Source organism: Mixophyes fleayi, chromosome 3 (assembly GCF_038048845.1).
Source record: "Mixophyes fleayi isolate aMixFle1 chromosome 3, aMixFle1.hap1, whole genome shotgun sequence".
NCBI classification, from domain to species: domain Eukaryota; kingdom Metazoa; phylum Chordata; class Amphibia; order Anura; family Limnodynastidae; genus Mixophyes; species Mixophyes fleayi.
In genome coordinates this window covers 295904296-295922852 of record NC_134404.1, presented here as the reverse complement: position 1 = coordinate 295922852, position 18557 = coordinate 295904296, and the positions used below count along the sequence as shown (strand labels likewise).

Sequence of the window (18557 nt, the reverse complement as noted above, 5' to 3'; positions counted from 1 at the left end):
TTGGTAGGCATCCCTTTGACTGTGCCTTTGATGGTCCACTCTTTAATGGACATCAAATAAAAAAAAAATTGTCCTATATGCGTGGTTTACTTTAAACTTAAATGTATTGCTAGATTGCATCCACAAGCTAATGGAGTGACTGAATGATTTGTGGGTGCATACAATGGGAATGCTTCTTCAACCACCAAAATCAGAACGCAGACCATGGAAACAGAATCTGTGCTCCCTGACAACCAGACAGTGAAAATAAAGTCTCCTGCCTTAAACTTGGACTTTGATACCTAAACTCACATCATGATCATACTATAAAACTTACTTAGGTTTTTGTTTACAGTTAAATTTAAGCTGTGATGCTTCTAATTTGACGTAAGGGTGGGATGTGCTGTTTGTCAGCTGTGTTTTCCTAGGTAAGTCTGTTTATGTTCTATGTTGGTTTTTGCTGATATCTGATAGCTTTCCAGAAAATACAGTGACTCAGTTTATAGCAGTACGACTGAAAGAAAACTTGCAAACCAGAGCCTATACTTGTTTGCAGTGTTAATACAATGTTGCAATCAAGGTTTCTCTTTTGTCTGAGAGTAACAACATTACAGTTAATTGAACCTCTATTCATCAGGCAGAGGATATCTAAGTGTAAATGTAAACTAGGAATTAAAAACAAAAGGTTGTTTGGACCACTCCCTTTATTTTATCTTTCTTTTTATCCTAAAGTACACCTCTCTTTTTATTTCATGCATTATAGTTGTAAATATTATTGTTTTAATTCACACTGGCCTCCCCTCCTGGAATTCTGGGAGACTCCCAGACCCCCAGGAGACCAGGTATGTTACCCATAGCCTATCCACTACCTAGTGAAATGGGTGGCACAGTGGGTTTAATGACGCATTAGGTAAAATTTTTGGATGATAATAATCGTTGCTCTATATACACTAGATGTAAGGTTGCATAAATCATAAAATGCATGCAATTCAAAATACAGATTTGTAAACGCAAGTATGCAGCTGTATCTTTGCTCATATGCAAACGATGAACTCTGAATCAGGCAGCAATCAATGGCAGCAAGTTTTTGCCATTGTACCAATATGATTGGTACAATGGCAAAAGCTTGCTGCCAAAATAAGTAACTAACAGGTAATCTGGCATTTGTCCTGCTGTCCTGCAATGTGCCTGCCCTTGGCCTTTCCTTGAATGCAAACCTGTTTGCATTAAATCAATGTAAATTAAATGTCAACTAAAGGAAAAGTTACTATAGCAGTGTATTGGGTGATCTGATACCCTTGTTATGCTATTTGCACAGGAGTAAATCATTTTTTGCTAACAGTCCCTTTAAGATGTTTAAACTGGCAATTTGATTGAGATAGATAGATAGATAGGCAACAGGAAGAGATTTGTAATGTATCACAAAAATACAAGACATCTTTTTGTATTCCAGTTTACAAAACGTTTGGTTAATTATAAGAATGATGGGAGTAACTAGTTGCCAATGATAAAGTTTGCCCTCTATTTTGTTTAGACAGTACTTCCTCACAATCATTTAGCAGCTGACACAAGTTCAGCCTGCAGGTCTGTAAAAGATGATGTATTCAGGTCATCTCTGATAACTGTGTACTTTTGCCCTGCGGGGTTGTGATCAGTGTGTTTTGGAAACACACACGTCCTGACAGTGAGAATGAACTACTAGGCGGTGTAGCCAATTGTCATTCCCAGCGTCTGATTGGCTGATAACATTGTTTGTTTTCATGCTGTCTCCCTGGGGCCATAAAGATAAACCTGGTACGTGCACCTAGCCCGGCGTTTTTAGAACCAACGCGATATGTAAAACAAACACTAGGGGGCGAAATAAAATTGGTGCTGAAACATCGGCGGCCATATCTCTTCCTGGTATTGCTGCAGCTTATTGTAAGCAGCGGTCAGAGGGGTAACAAATTATTTCAGCCGGTCTACACCTGCGTTACATTTATTAACTTGACCATGCTGTGCTAACACATGTTTGTTTGAAGGTTTGAAACCCATGTTCCATAATTCTGTTACAGACGTCTTTTGGGGAATGCGGATACTCCTTTTTTTCACAATAATCTGTGAGTCATATGATTTATAATATAAGCCATATTTCATATCCGTTTTATTTTTTTCCAATAGACTTAAATCGGATTTGCCCACATAAAAGATGGCGCTCCCCGTCATGTAGCAGCTCAGGAGAGTGACACTGACCTCTACCGGCAAGCACCGTTTCGCGGAATTCATTTGTGGCTTTTTGTCCCAGGGGCGACGCCGTAGCCCCTGCCAAGTAAGCCCGTGCAACCTGTTTCATTTATCGTTGGAGGAAGAGAAAGGAGAGAATCGGGTTACAAGATGGCGGGTGTGTGATCTACGAGCAAAACGGAGGAAGAGGCGGAGGATCGGCACAGGCTGGAGGGGGGCGGCAGCAGCGAGAAGACGGAAGGCGAGGCATCCCCCTCTACAGCGACTTCACCCTCCAGCCCGGGGCAGCCGGCGAAGGATGAGCCGCGGCAGGGGCTTCTCGTGAAGGTGGCCGGGAATAAAGCGGTGGAGGGGAGCGGCGGGGAGGACGAGCGCCTGGAAGCGGGAACGCGGAACTGCGGGATCATGTCCGACACCAGGCGGCGTGTGAAGGTCTACACTCTGAACGAGGACCGCCAGTGGGACGATAGGGGCACCGGGCATGTGTCCTCCACCTACGTAGAGAGACTTAAAGGCATGTCCCTGCTTGTCCGGGCCGAGTCCGACGGTGAGTTCAGGGCGCAGGGTGTTACTATGTTTTACTATATAACATGTATGTGTAACTGTTAGCATGTACATGTTACTAGCATGTACCTCAGAGCGGTGTGAACACGTGTGTACATGCCTGTGTCTCCTAGTGCATGACTCTATTCTTTGCTTTCCTGAAGGCCACTTTAGTCAATTTAATGCATTGCTTGTGTATCTTCCAAACATTCATTATAGCTAGAAGTAGGTAACCTGTGACTCCAGTTGTGGGCTGACTACAAGTCCCAGCGTGCCCTATGGCTTGAGAGCCACATGCTGCCTAATCCTGATTTAAGCCATTTAAACATTTGTTAACTTGTTCTTGTTAGAGTACTATCGATGGCTAGTTTACGTTCTGTGGAATGTTCCTATACGTATTATCACTTATATAGCACCAATCATATTATGCAGAGAGATATATAGAATATGTAGTCCTTCACAGCAGTCCCTATCCCATTGAAGACAATCCATAATTTTGTAGGGAGCATTACCGTTTATTTTTCCATCACATACTAGTTCTCTTGAAAATGTAAAATAAGTATAGGTAAAGTACATATTTGATTTTTTGTCTTTTACAGTATTCTGATATGTTTTAATCACTTTCCGTTGGTGTCATATTTTCGTGACTGAGTTCCCTTTGCAGTAAATCCTTCCCAACATTTACAGTGCAATTATACACTCTTTAGGAATTAATAATAATATTGATGTTAATCGGTATTTATAGTACATGGTTTGTGTTCATCACTGTATGTATCTATAACAATAATCTACCTCTCTAGGTTAACTTTGGCGATTGGTGTTTTATCGATTCATGATGAGCTTCCATTATATAGATGTATTCTTTGCTTGATTTCACAGAGCCTATTCATTGAAGATCTGAAACATTATTTCTGCAGTAATCAAGTATTATCTGCCTTCACCTCTTTTTATTGTATCAGAAATAATGTTCAAAATGTTTGATATCTTCAAATGAAAGCCCAAAACAAATGAATTAGGATATTTTCTCCTACTTAACAATATTCCTTAATGATCTACTGTATTAGCTTGAGGTCAAATGGTAGTTAAGTGTTGCAACAAACTAAAATTATTTTACTAACTGAAATACACAGATAAGAAACAACATTAAAAAACACTGACAAGCAAAGTGCATAACATTGATGAACTCATTACAGTGGCACCTGTTAAGGGGTGAGATATAGGCAGCAAGTGAGGATCTGAGCAAAGTTGATAAGGGCCAAATTGTGGTGGCTAGAACACTGGGTCAGAGCATCTCCAAAAAGACAGGTCTTGTGGGGTGTTACTGGTATACAATGGTTAGTACCTACCAAAGAAGGACAACCGGTGACAGGGTCATGGGTGCCCAAGACTCATTGATGCACTTAGTGATCGAAGAGTAGCCTGTCTGTGTGGGATTGGACCAAAGGGCTGAAAAAGCTAACGCTGGCTATGATAGAAAGGCATTAGAACAAGTGCATCACAGCTTGCTGAGTAGCCGCATTCAGGTCACCATGTCCATGCTGATCCCTGTCCGCCGCAAAAAGGGTCAACAATGGCCACATGAGCACCAGAACTGGACTGTGAAGCAAAGGGAGATGGTTACCTCGTCTGATAAATCACGTTTTTTCTTATATCATGTGGATGGCCAGGTGTATGTGCATCGATTTATCTGGAGGAGAGATGGCACCTGAATGCACTCTGGGAAGAAGGCAAGCCAGCGGAGGCAGTTTGTTGCTCTGGCCAATGTTCTGCTGAGAAACTTTGTGTCCTGGCATTCATGTGGATGTTACTTTGACATGTATGGCTTACCTTCAAGGCAATGGTATTCCTGATGGTGGCGTCCTCTTACAGCAGGATAATGCACTATGCCACTTGGCAAAAATTGTTCAGCAATGGTTTGAGTAACATGACAAAGAGTTTAAGGTGTTGACTTGGCCTCTGAATTCCCCAGAACGCAATCCAATCGAGCATCTGTGGGATGTGCTGAAAAAACTAGCCCGAGCTATGGAGGCCCCACCTCACAACTTACAGGACTTAAAGGATCTGCTGTGAACGTCTTGGTGCCAGATACCACAGGACACCTTCAGAGGTCCTGTGGAGTCCATGCCTTGACGGGTCAGAGCTGTTTTGTTGGCACGAGGGGTCCTACATACTAGGCAGGTGGTTTTAATGTTGTGGCTGATAGATGTAAATATTACATCATGGAAACAGCATATTACAGCACTTGTGCACACTTTTCAATGGATAACATCTATGCAATGAAAGACGAAAGACACAGTAAACTTTATTATGATCCAGTATAATGCCCTAGTATCTATTAGTTTTGTCCCATGTTACTGGATAAAGTGAGGTGTAGGTAATAGTTTCCATAAAAGAAAAGTATGAAATACTAAAAATAGCTACTTCATATTGTGTGTGAATATTTATTTATTTTTTACAATGTGATGGCACCACATGTTGCTTTTATGGCTTTGAATTGTGCGGCTTTGAAAACACAATATACACTTATACACAGAGACTGTTAAAAGTAAAATCCATAGTCCACAATTACGATTGCTTTTGTTGGATTTTATGATAGGCAATTTATGTGCAAGGTTGGAAAGCAATTGCAGTTTACCAGTCGGAGAACCTTGCGAGTACACAGTCACTGTTTTATATTTAGGTTTTTATAGATCAACATTATAATCTTTTATGTTTAGCTTTCCTAGCCCAGACAAGAAACAGATTATTGCATCAATTTTAAAGTAAAAAAAAAAAGGCATAAAATTAAATTCCAGGTTTTGAGAAAAAAAAATGTAAACATGCTTAGGAGGTGGTGCTTGTACCTTTCCAGTGGGATGATTTTTACAGCCTCTTTACTGTCTTACAGCACTTGTGCACATTGTAAATTAGAATAAATTTTACATTTAACACTGAAATTGACTGCATTTTAGCTGGTTTTAACTTTGCTTAAAGTTTCAATATTTTTGTATTTTCAGGTTCGTTGCTTTTAGAATCGAAGATAAATCCAAATACTGCATATCAGAAGCAGCAGGTATTTGTAAATACACTCTGGAATGGCATGCCTGTTGTGTAATGTATTTTGCTTTTTGCATTGGAGAGAATAATATATAATCTAAAGCATTTTAAGGAACTATTACCCTTAACCTTTTCATAACAAATTTAATTGTTGTTTTTATTCTGATACACAAAATCCCTGCTTAGATCAGGGTTCAACAAATTTCTTGATATGTCTATAGAGGAATAACTAATCCACACTAGAGGCCTGTAGCTGTCTAGAAAGATGAGGATATGTAATATCCAACCACCTATACCTATTGGTTTATATGGCGATCTATAACTTTCACATTACTTTTCATCTTTATCTCGCTAGTTGGTGCTCTCCAGAATATATTGCATGATCCCCAAAAAGTCACCCAATCAGAATCTGTTTTGTTCCTGGGTTTTTTTTTTTTTGCTACGAATTTCTTTGAGTTATAAGTCAGGGCCACAACGTTAAAAGCCAGCACTTTCTAACAAAAGAAACTTGTTCTGGGGACAAATTCCCCCCCTGTTCTGCCTGCCAGGTGGCTCACAGGGCCAGCCAGGCAGTGAGGAGACCCTTCTGTCTATATCTAGCAGTGTCTGTTGCTTTGGTGCGCTGCTAAGCTTAGTAGGGCGAGAGAAACCAAGATCTTTACAGGACGATCGTTGAGAGACTGATTCATTCTGATTTGATACCTGACCGCCTGTTTTGCCAGTGCCTCCACTCCCACTGTTAGTTCTGTGAGTGTGCTATATGCAGAGGTGTGAAGAGCTCTGTAGGAAACTGTTCAATCTTCACATACCTTGAAAATACATGGAAACCAGCTGGAAAATAAATTTAAATGAATGTACCGTTAATGTTTTATGTCAATGTTTTCATTCACCACAAACTGAATTAGCGTGAAAGTGTGACTTTGTCAGCAATTGTATGTGTTTATAATCTGTAACAACCAAATAGTGATTGCGCCATTAATTGAAATCTGTATTTGGGTATTATAAGGCATTATAGTAATTGGGCAATTCATGGGAGCAAATCATCAAATTGTCCCTGGGCGCAGGGTGAATATTAATCGTAAAAAATGGGGTATAAAATGTAACATTTCAGAGGTTCGGGCCGTGGAAAAATAACATGTATGGGGTAGTACCCAGATAATCTGCATGTTGCCCTCTGAGCCTTCACCTGCAGGTCCCCTGCTCCTTTATGATTTATTGCTATATTTGTGTATTTTAACACTTGTTTAAAATGCCTGCTATACTATTACAGATGGGCGTCTCTTTACCCTTAAATTTATTTAAAAAAAAATTCAAATGTGCACCCCTTTTGATTGTTAGAGGGCCGTCCTGAAGTCTATCAATTTGCTTATCACTGACTTATACACACGTTTTTAGCACTTAATAGATGTGTTCCATATTCTATAAAGTTAATGGGGAGCAAACTGGTCTGGTATTCCAAGCAAAATAATTTAGGTTGCAATCTGTTTATAATGGGCTTAAGTTAGTGTACACTGAATGCGAGGTTCCACTGTGGCCGAAAATAGTCCAGATAAAAACGTGTCGATGGCAATTACTTTTAAAAGTGCTGTGGCACATAACAAATCTAAAATAATGGGGATTATCTATGTTGGTTGTGCAGAGCAAAGATCAGCAGGCATTACCTTCACAAAGGAGGAATTAAATTCTGTATCCCCAAAAACATGGTACTTACCTGTGCATTATAAACATTGATAATCGCCCCTAAAACTATTCACCAATGCTGCTGTTACATTTTTGTCTTGCAGTTATTGGTCCAATGCTGCATAGGTAATCATGTGTGAGTTTTAGAGAATGCTCAGTGGAGTATAAACCTAGCAGGCCCCCTATAAGTGTGTGTAGATATGAATATTTCACCTCTTGTGTAATTTTGTGTTTTCCTCTTCATCCATGTAGTGTACAGCATAAATTTTTCAGTATGTTTTTTTTAATATACACGTATTCTCCCCAAAAATTCCTCCATACATTATTTTGCATGTTTTAATTTGTTAAATAACAATGATACTGCCATGGACTGACATGTGAAATACTTATGTACAGTAGGAACATACTATTCTTCATGGTACTATCCTAACACCTATCGGCCACTGTCTTCCATAGACATGGCTTCAGCCATTGTCTACAAGTGTAAAAGACGTTTCTGGCATAGGGCAAGGTGACTGCAGGCAAATAATGTATTTTGTAGGGGTTTTTTTTTTTCAACTTAATGGGAACATGCTCTAAAATAGTAGCTTGTATGGATTCACATTTAAGCCGTATATGTGCATAAATGCCATGTTGCTCATGACTTGGCCTGGAGGCAACAGGTGATGGAGACTGAGGTTTGTATGAACAAAGAACTTTTTGAGCAGGTGTCGGTGGTAGGCAGAAGTATATTGTTTTAATTAAGGTAGTGTATTCTTTTAAATGTGGGAGATGTAACTGTCCCTAATGAATACTGCGCACTTAGCCCACTCCCTGGTTATCATCATAGTCGGCTATTTATATAGTGTCACTAATTCTGCAGTGCTGTTCAGAGAACTCGCTAACATAAGTCCCTGCTCCATTGGAGCTTACAGTCTAATTGGCCTACTAGTATATTTTTGGAGTGTGGGAGGAAACCCACGCAAACACTGGGAGAACATACAAACTCCACACTTTTTTTTGCCTCACAGCACTGACTCCAGTGCTAACCACTAAGCCACCATGCTGCTATGTGAATGAACAACATGTATTCATGTCATGCATTTCCTGTAAGATTGTCATACATTTTTACCTCAATGTAAATAAGTTCAGTCAACCCACACTTTACCACAACAGTGTGAACTTGCATTGGTGGTTAAATTTGAGACGCACCTGCCTGGTTTAATTGTTACAGTCAAAATAAATGTGTTACCAACCCTCCATCATGTACCATTCAGCATTTGTAGTAGTGATTAGTCTGCTTTATGCTTGTCCACTCCTGAGTGAGATCAGAATGGCCTTTTTATTATCCCTGTGGGTATATTTGTCTTTTGAATGCACTAGCTTCCTTGGCTTCTGTTGAAATGGTGCAATGTGATCTTTAGAAAATGAAGGTCCTACCTACATCCCAGTGCCCTTCCGTGAATTGAAATGAATCTGCATACGCCTCATGCCTCTTTGTCTGACTAAGAAACGTGAGGTAAAGCTGCCTATTGTAATATAATTTTGGGGGCATTTACTCTACTGCCCCCTCCCTTCTTTTTTTTTTTTTTTTAAAGTGTCAAGTAAGAACAAAATTGCTTAAGAATTTACAATTCATTTTACACCATTTTTCTGGAACCAGTTTTAAGGCGGGAAACACATGTTTCAAGAGGTTTAAAATCTAAATGGTGATGTTCTTAAATCACCAATAGGGTTCCTTGCATATCATTCCACTATTGATCTATGGAACGCAGTTAGGGGCAGAATGTAATATGAATACTGGGTACTGTTAATTTTTTATTTTTTTGTTATTCCCTGTCTTTAGTTGGCCAGTGTAATACACCACAAGTCTCTCACTTATGGTGGTGTTTTGTTTTTTTTGTTTGTTTGTTTGTTTGTTTTTTTATATCATTTGCTAATAGGGCATAAGAGCATAACATAGTGTTTGTTTTGTGGCACAGTCCTCTCTGTGCAATACTACACAATCAATTCTTAATTGCTCAGTACCGCAATGGTCTCCAGTCATATCTGGTCATTTTAGGTGCACCTATCTCCTTCATTGAGTTTATTGGTATATGAGATCTTGGGTGATTCTGGGCAGGAAATGGTTATTTAAATAGAGAACACAGGAAGATACTTTTTTTTTTCGGTGCAATTCTTTAAATCGTGCAAAAAGCACTAAATGTTTGTATTACACATTGTATGTGAAGATGCACTGCTGATTACATTCTTCTCTCAAATGGTTTTAGGGAATACTGATCACCACCCAAGAAATTACTGTGAAAGTTCAAATTTGTTAACTTTACAAACCATTGTGTGACAGCTCATGGAGCATTGCTCTGGGGCCCTGTAATATCCTGGAGTCTTCAGAGCTGGGGCCTGGCATACATCCCTGTTTTATTAGGATGGTATAATGATCATTGTGTGAAGACCAACTTCTATAGAAAACTTTTATGAATTGCAATAGAGCAATAAGTGTTTTCTGGCAGCTTAATATTGTTACTATACTACAGTGAAGTTGAAAAGCAACAATTTGATTTAACCATTGCTTAATGTAAACCTATTCCTAGATGTCAATAAATGGTGAAAGCTAATTAATGATATGTTGGGACATTGATCAGACCTTTTGGCAAGGGATGTGTAACCAAAGATTAAAGATGGATTTAAAAAAGAAAGTGTTTTGATAGCTTGGTGGAGAGCTCATTGAGTTGGTAGTAATGGCATCTTGCAGGTGTAAAAACTTGTATATTTAAAACTGTAATGTAAATCATGAAAGTGTAGGGTTAAATATTTATCAAACTTCCTTCAATCACCGGAATCTTTAATAATGTGTTTTTCTATAGTTTGATTTTATTTTGTGACTGGTGTATTTGCTTGTGCCCAGGACACACTGATTGTTTGGTCTGAAGCAGAAAACTATGACTTGGCGCTCAGCTTTCAAGAAAAGGCCGGCTGTGATGAGATCTGGGAAAAGATATGTCAGGTAAAGCGGTTTTTTGTGGTGATTTTGTTCTCGTGAATCATGACTTTTTTTTTTTTTTTTTTTTTTTTTCTTTTCACAAATAGGTGGATTCACCAGTAACGCAACCTCTGTATAACTGATTCTAATAGTGATGCATTTTATGTTTTGCTTTCCTCTTGCATTAACTACTAAATGAAACCTGACATTGACTAACATTATTCAGTGACATATGTAACTGAACTATACCTTTTGTTCTGTCAAGCGATTTATATATTAATCTCCTAATTATTGTCTATGGAGTGTGATAAACCCACAGGTGATGTTGGTGCCATACTTGTATATATGGGTAAGATAATCAGGAAATGTGATGCCTATTCATAGTGAGTCAGTCTGCATGTCTGTGCTGCTTCTGCTCATGCATAGATTATTATTAGTATCTTACAAATGAGCATGTTTTCATTGAGGGGTTTTTGTTTTGTTCATGTACAACATTGTTGCTTGGAAATATGTAAACATGTTCTTTAAATACACCCGTAGGGCAGATCTAGGGTATCTCCACCAAGATTTTTTTTCTTTACTGGTCAGCATAAACTAAAATATGTCTGTCTGCTGCTGTGTTCCAGCTTCATTCTGCTGCCATGAGTCTTTTAGCTGACGTGATGTGGTTACTATGCAGGTGTGCCTACAATATAACCCTATATATGACGTGCCTGCAGCATGTCCTGGCATTCTTCATATGGCTGCTAAAGATGCCAGGTTACCATGAAGGATCCCTTGCATAGTAACCAGTGTCTCTCAGCCAGGACAAGATCCCTACACGGCAGAAGAGCTGAGATGCTACTGGCAGCAACAACACTATTAATAATAATCTCTACATTTTTTTGCTGCCACACGCTAGTTAATTAGAAATCTTGGGAAGAGATTCACTTTAGTTTTTTGCAACTTTTTTTGCCATTGGATGGGAATCCTCACTCATGGTGGGTACAATAGGGAATTTCTGGGACTTCTCACGAATGTGAAACTCGGAAAATTATACTGCCACCATTATATTTGATTAATCTGATATTGCACTACATGTATTTATGAGTATATGTCTTGGTATTGGCATGTTTTGTCTTACGAATATGCTGTTTGTTAACCACCTTTCCCGAGGATACAGTCATTGTCTTAAGCCACACTGTCGGTGGTTCATAGCCCCAAAATTGCCACTGAAGAGCAAAAAAATAAAGTTAATCCTGTAAAAAAAAATGGCTTAAGGTACAAAGTACCTTTTAATTTTAAGTGGTTAACTACCATTTACCATAGTATTTCTACTTGGACATTGTAGTCAATTCATTTTTTTTATTTTCTTCTACCAAGTCATGTTCAAATGTCGTCTTTGTCGTACTATTCCCATTTAATTGGTCATCTTAGTGGTTACCAATCCTTTAGTTGAAACACCTGCCACAATTCTCTGGCCTTTCCCAAATTGGGAAAAACGTAGTGAATAATACCTCCATGAGCAGTACCTGGGCCCAATAACGGCAGAAGTAATTAACTGCTTGACCTGTTTGTGTGACCAAACCGGACATTGATGCTGGATTGGTGCTTGTATGTCTAAGCTTAACTCTGATATTTATAATCTTTGCAGCGCACCTATACAATTTGACTGCCGCCTTCACCAGGTTTGCATACCTTAGCAATGCCTTTGTTTCGTTTCTTTTGGTGGAGGCAGGGTTGGTAACTCATCAGAATAATTATCTTTGTCTTTAAGTGCATTCTACATGGAAAATCGGTTAAAAAATAAATACTTTTCATAGTTTTATGCAAAAAATTCAGCTATTTCTCGCAAAAGTACAATACTAAATATGTGGGTATCTTGTGTGTGTGGTTCTTTTTTGTTTTTTTTATCTTTCTTTCTTTGACCAGTGAAAACTTGAGGCACCGAGACTTCTTTTAGGGCTCGGTAATAGACTGTAAATGTGATCTCATAGTAACTTACAAGCAGCTATTATTAAATCCAATTCATCATGCATATATCAGTGCTGCCTGGCCTTGAGGGTATGTTACCCAAGTCTTCCATCTTCCACCCTTGAACTCCATTCATACATAAAAATCCCTTGTGGCATCACCACTGCTATACTGATCAAAGAAGAAAGGGATGTTTGGAAATTGATGCACTACTTGCTCCCTGGTGTATTAGTGGAATGTCTGATAATTAAAATCTAACTTTTATCAATTCCCGTTTAAAATTACCTGGTTAAAAGTCAGCGAAATATAACAAAAAAAGTGCTAGTGAACAAATAAACAATAATATGTTATAAAATAGCTGACTGCACTTGGATATTCTCTAATCTTTATTGAGGTTAATATCATAGTCTGGTTAATTGGGAAACGGGGTTGGTCATCGGAACTTAGATTGAGGTTGCTCCCTTGATATTAAATGGGTAGCACCACACTCCTTTACCTTAAATTTATTTCTTGTTAATCGTAGACTATGCTTGTATTAAACCACCTGGTCCCTGTCACAGAGCAAATCACTGATATAAACCACAATAATGCAACTAATATGCATTAATTTGCACGTTGAAAAATAAATATTTTTATCATGAATTACTGTGTGAATGATCCATTTTAATCGAAGTGAATAAGGTACTCCAAATAATAGTTAGGAATAATTCCTAAATGTCATTTAGCATGAAAAACTAATTTAATCCATGCTTGTTATTAGCTACTTTCACAAGGGAGATAAGTACTGTTACATGGATGTTGCCCCATGCCGTCTCCAGATATTTAAATTACTCTATTTTCCTCCACACTATATTCCTCTCTGGGGTACCCAGTATTCTAAATAATATGCAATAGTGTTGCAAAAAGATATTACTAATAGAATATGATGGCTCTCCTTAGAACGTTACTATAATCATAGCATGTGTAAGCAAGTTGTTAGATTAGTAGCGATTTACCCTAGGATAAAATATTTTTTGAGTGCTGTTGAAATTACATGGATCTTACAAATCCCACAGAAGTTTATTATGCTGTTTACACGGGAGATGTCTGTGCTAATCAAAAAAATCCTAATGTCACTGCTGTTATACAGGTATATCGAAGACTGCGCTATTCTTCCCTATAGATTAGCAAAATGCTCCTGGTTGGTGGTTTTATATGCTTAAAATATTAAATGGTCATAACTTAAGTGCACCCAGCGAAACCGACGTGCGTTTCACCGGTGTTTAGCTCTCTCACCACTGCTATGTAATGTCAGTGTTTCTAACACAGTAGAACTTGGTAGCTTGAGTGAAGTACTTTATTGTGAGTTGTAGTACACAGTTGCCATCTTTATCTTCTGATTAGTTTTGTAGTCCTAATATGATCAAAACTGTGATTTATACTTTGATAATTTTATCTGCCATGTAAAACAACACTACCAATAAAGTGCTTATTTGGCTGACATTTATGAAGTGTTTATTCTATATTGTAGTAAACTTTTAGATTGTAAGCTTGCGAGCAGGGCCTTCTCACCTCTGTCTGTTTTACCCAGTTTGTTTATTAGTTTACTATGTTTGTCCCCAATTGTAAAGCGCTACGGAATATGTTGGCGCTATATAAATGATGATGATAGCTGGCATTTACTTTCTCAGCTGTTTTGTATTACTGTATTCACAATTAACATACATTAGATTGTTTAGCATTTTGACTTTTGTGCAATAACAGAACATAATGTGACCAGTGTCTTGATTTTGACTTGTAGGTTCAAGGAAAAGACCCTTCTGTGGAAGTTACGCAAGACCCCATTGATGAATCGGAAGAGGAACGCTTTGAGGAGATGCCTGAAAGTAGCAACTTGATTGATCTTCCCACTTGTGAACTTGATAAACTTGAAGAGATTGCTGACCTTGTTACCTCAGTCCTCTCATCACCTATCCGTAGAGAAAAGCTAGCGTTGGCATTGGAAAATGAGGGCTACATAAAAAAACTGCTGCAACTCTTCCAAACCTGTGAGAATTTGGATAATGCAGAAGGTTTGCACCATTTATATGAGATTATAAGAGGGATATTATTTCTCAATAAAGCAACTCTATTTGAGGTGATGTTTTCGGACGAGTGTATCATGGATGTTGTGGGGTGCCTAGAATATGACCCAGCCTTGGCTCAGCCAAAAAGACATCGGGAATTCCTCACAAAAACGGCAAAATTTAAGGAAGTAATTCCCATCACAGACTCTGAACTTAGGCAAAAGATTCACCAAACGTACAGGGTACAGTACATTCAAGATGTCATCTTGCCTACTCCATCTGTATTTGAAGACAATTTCCTTTCTACCCTCACATCTTTCATTTTCTTCAACAAAGTGGAGATTGTCAGCATGTTGCAAGTAAGTACTATAGTTAGAGCCTCTGTCAGACCTCTCACAGATCACTTCAATATTTCTTTGTTCATTGAATTTAGATTGGTTAGAAATTCTAATGAAGGCATGTTGAGATCTGAGTTTTAACATGACTGCCTCCTTTTAGTGGTTGATACTAATAATTTTATAATGTAATCTGGCTCTTCTCCCCTTTGTGTATACATACATCCCGGTAGTCAGGCCTTTGTAGACTTGTTTTCAAATGGGAAGGATCCTACTCTACGCCAGGACCAGAAGGCCTGGTCTTGCTGGGCACCTTTAGTGCAAATGGACTCTCTTACACTGGCAGAAGCGGGTTGAATTTATCTTCCTAGACCCATAAACATTGTGCTTTGTGGATAGGTGGGTCTGAAATTACCTGATTGTAACAGCTGAAAGCAAAAGTTGAGATTATGCAGACCAAAGTCAGTACTTATGTCATCAGGGGCAGTCATACTTACATTTCACACAGACCAAATGTGGTTTTAGTTATAGATAGAAGTAGCCACATTGCTCAAACTAGTAGTTGCTTTACCTTTTAAAACCTTTAATCATTTTATTTTAATCATTCTGATCAGTTAGATTTTTTTCATTTAAAAAAAAAATAAAATAAAAGGTGATGGGGTATCCTGGAGCCAGTCAGTAAATTTCAAGAACTTGCAGCGATTGTTTTGGAGTCGAAGAGGGCACCTGCTTGTGGGTGCAGAAAGAGGGATGCTGCTGAGCATTCACAGATTCAGTTCTTCATGTTTTAAAAGCGCAGTTCTATTTTTTGAGAATGTCCTTTATAAGATATAGCCATCCTCTGCTTTCCTGCAGGTGGTGCCATACAATTTTCAGACCTTGCTTGGGATACAATGCAACACTTTGTATCCCAGCTTGCGATTTTTCTCTCATTGATGTCAGTGGTTCTAAAATGTTTAATGCAATGTTATATCATTGACCCCACTTTGTTAGTATGTCAACAGCCCTTTGCTTAACTGCAGCCCTTAAAGTTAAAAATGTGCAAAGTGGATGCTCTTTGCTGCCATTTTCCTGTATACTAAACAATCTGTTCACGTAACATGTGACATAGGCAAGTACAAATTATTTTAATGTATTGTACTTTTGAAGATGGTTCTCCTGTACAAGATTTTTGTACATGAGTAGAATTGTGAAAAGCACATTTAAAAATTGCAATAGAACCTTCATACTGAGCAACAAAGCATTCATTATTAAAACTTGTGGTTTGCTACTAAAAATACTTGAAGGGGGTTTTCCCAATTGTGGACAGACCCTGCTTCTTCACTTATGCCCCCCAACCTTAGTACCTGAGGTCAGGAACTGCATCCTGCTGTGAGGATGTGGTCCATCTAGATCTCTCCAGTAGAATGGAGTAGGGTTTCTATTCAGCTCCTGAATCCCATGTCCTCCTGCACTGTGAGCCCATAGAATGGCACAGCTTGCAGCTACAGATAATTGGGCATCTTGTATTATGGCGGAGTGGCATGTAATAAAGGGGATTCGCCAAACCTGGATCATACATTCAAATGGTTAAGCATTCCTATGTTATCCTTCAATACAATGAATTTGATATTCAGCATTGAATACAAAGTAATGTAGCGAATTCATATAGAATCCTCTTGCGCTTGTGCGTATACCACTCTATAGTCCGTGGATACTTTTTGTCCTGTTTTAGAAACTGTAGACACTTCTCATGACTTTAGCTATTTGTCTAATATCTAATCTAACATAAAACTACTCCGTTACACTGAACAAATGTAAGTAAAAGATTTGCACTCTGTTTTTGCTGTGCAGAAAAATTCTTTCTTGGTTTAAACCAGGATTTCTCAACTGCTTCATATTGTATACCACTTTATAACCACAATTGTTTACTAAACATAATTTTAATGAGTCATGTTATCCTAAGTAACCTGACACATTTGTATAGCAAACAATGTGCCATGTTATGTTAAAAATACCCCATTTCTTTTTTTTTTTTATTAGTTAATCTATTGAACTGCTATTGTGATGGTACTCTAACAAATTGAGGCATCCCATGAATCTAAAGTACACTTTGGGGATACACTTAACACAAGTTGAAAATCCCTGGTTTAAACAATTCATATACTTTATGCTTTTTATATTGAAACTTAAAATGAGCGCGTGACCTATTCTAACCACAACAAGACGTCTTGTACTTGCAGAGCAAGAAGTGTTTTTTGTAGTCTTACTGGGCCCGGTTGTTTTGTCATATTTATGCCTCGCCGCTCTCCTGCAGCGCCTCTTAATGAAATATATAGTAGTATGTTATATGTTTTAAAGAGCATCTGTGATTTTATTGTTTTACTATATAGGGCCTTGTAGTAAGTTAACAATAAAAGGGTGCACCAATGACCGTTTTTCCATTCTAGGGCATTTAATGTAGCATGTCTTTTGTATGCTATAATTTCTCCTGGGCCAGCTTTATTTATGCCTCGCCGCTCTCCTGCAGCGCAATCTGTAATAAGCCAGTCCAGGAGAGAGCATGTGGCGCACAAAGAGCATGCTTAGCGCATAGTGCAATAACATTACATCCAAGAACCTGGCTTCAGATCCTCTTACGTTCATGGAAGTGTGTATTACAGCTTATAGATCTGTATAATTACCAGGTATTACCCTATTATAAATACTGTTTAACACTGACATGCAAATGATTAATATTGTGTCCACAATGTTACAAAAGTAATAGTAGTTGACACTTGAGTTGGTTAATTTGAACTGACTGATTTAGAAATGGTAAACTAGTTTGCAAAAGTGTGATCCCAATTTTTAATGGTCATTCGGTTGCTGATTTCATTTTTAACATTTTAAACTCAAGTATATACAGATTTAATATGAAGGCAAATTCTATTTATCTGGGGTCTCTTTCAAAATGAAATTTTGTTTCCTGTTTGACAGATGAGACATCTGTATTTCTACAGGTATGAATTGTAGTAGCATTAAATTAGCTGCATTTTTATGTGAGTGCTATTGCAGTTTTGGTAATGTTGTGCAAAATGGTATTTTTCTATTTTATTTTTCTTCTACTTTGACATTATTTTGAAAGCAGAAATATGAAATTGTATAGTCAACTAAATGCAAGTGGTAACTTCTAAACCGCTATATTCATTTTACAAATGTTTGTCATTTACCGGAATTCTTAAATTCGCTGTTTGCAATCTACGGTGGATATTTGACAATTATGATAATATTGACCATATAAAGGACCATTAAGTTGGCCATTTGGTGATATTCACTTTCCGATAGACAGATATATAGATTTGGGATGGTTCAGGCCTTATGAAATGGAAGCTTTAGTATTCATATGTATGTAAGCATTGTATAAAACTACATGGTGTAACTCGATAACAAAATTTGAAACAACTGCAAGTATTTTCTGTTGCTGTCTTTTACATTTCATCAAATGCCTGCGCCATGTGGATCATCTTGTTTTGTTTTTTGTTCAAGATCTCTTTTTAAGCAAGCAATTTAAAGTGTTGCAAATGATCATCAATGAAACCGGTGTTGGCAGTATAACCTGCACATTTGCCTATGCTGTTTACGTGCCTAGATGCATGCTCCCTTTATGTTTTGGCCTGGAAGGAAGTCTACTTGTTACAACAGTTCAAGCTCTAACAGACTGACACCTCTTCTAAATGCCAAGCCATCCTATGGAGGGTTTTATTGCATCTCCATGCAATGTTACTCGGGTGGCCTTATTCACCATGTCATGTTATAGATTGAATACTGATTTGAAATTAGATAAAC

At 38.1% G+C, this 18557-nt stretch overlaps 1 protein-coding gene across 2 annotated transcripts in view; it reads left to right on the top strand.

Moving 5' to 3' along the window:
* The first annotated feature begins 2266 nt into the window (after positions 1-2266).
* PPP4R3B (protein phosphatase 4 regulatory subunit 3B) overlaps positions 2267-18557 on the top strand; it is a 28910-nt gene continuing 12619 nt past the window's right edge. Inside the window, exons 1-4 of one of the 2 annotated variants that reach the window (XM_075203844.1) lie at positions 2267-2749; positions 5742-5797; positions 10346-10444; positions 14154-14777. In XM_075203844.1, coding sequence (XP_075059945.1) covers positions 2608-2749; positions 5742-5797; positions 10346-10444; positions 14154-14777 — 921 coding nt within the window. In that variant the 5' untranslated portion in view covers positions 2267-2607. The remainder of the gene's footprint in view (positions 2750-5741; positions 5798-10345; positions 10445-14153; positions 14778-18557) is intronic. The other variant, XM_075203845.1, reaches the window with a different exon arrangement.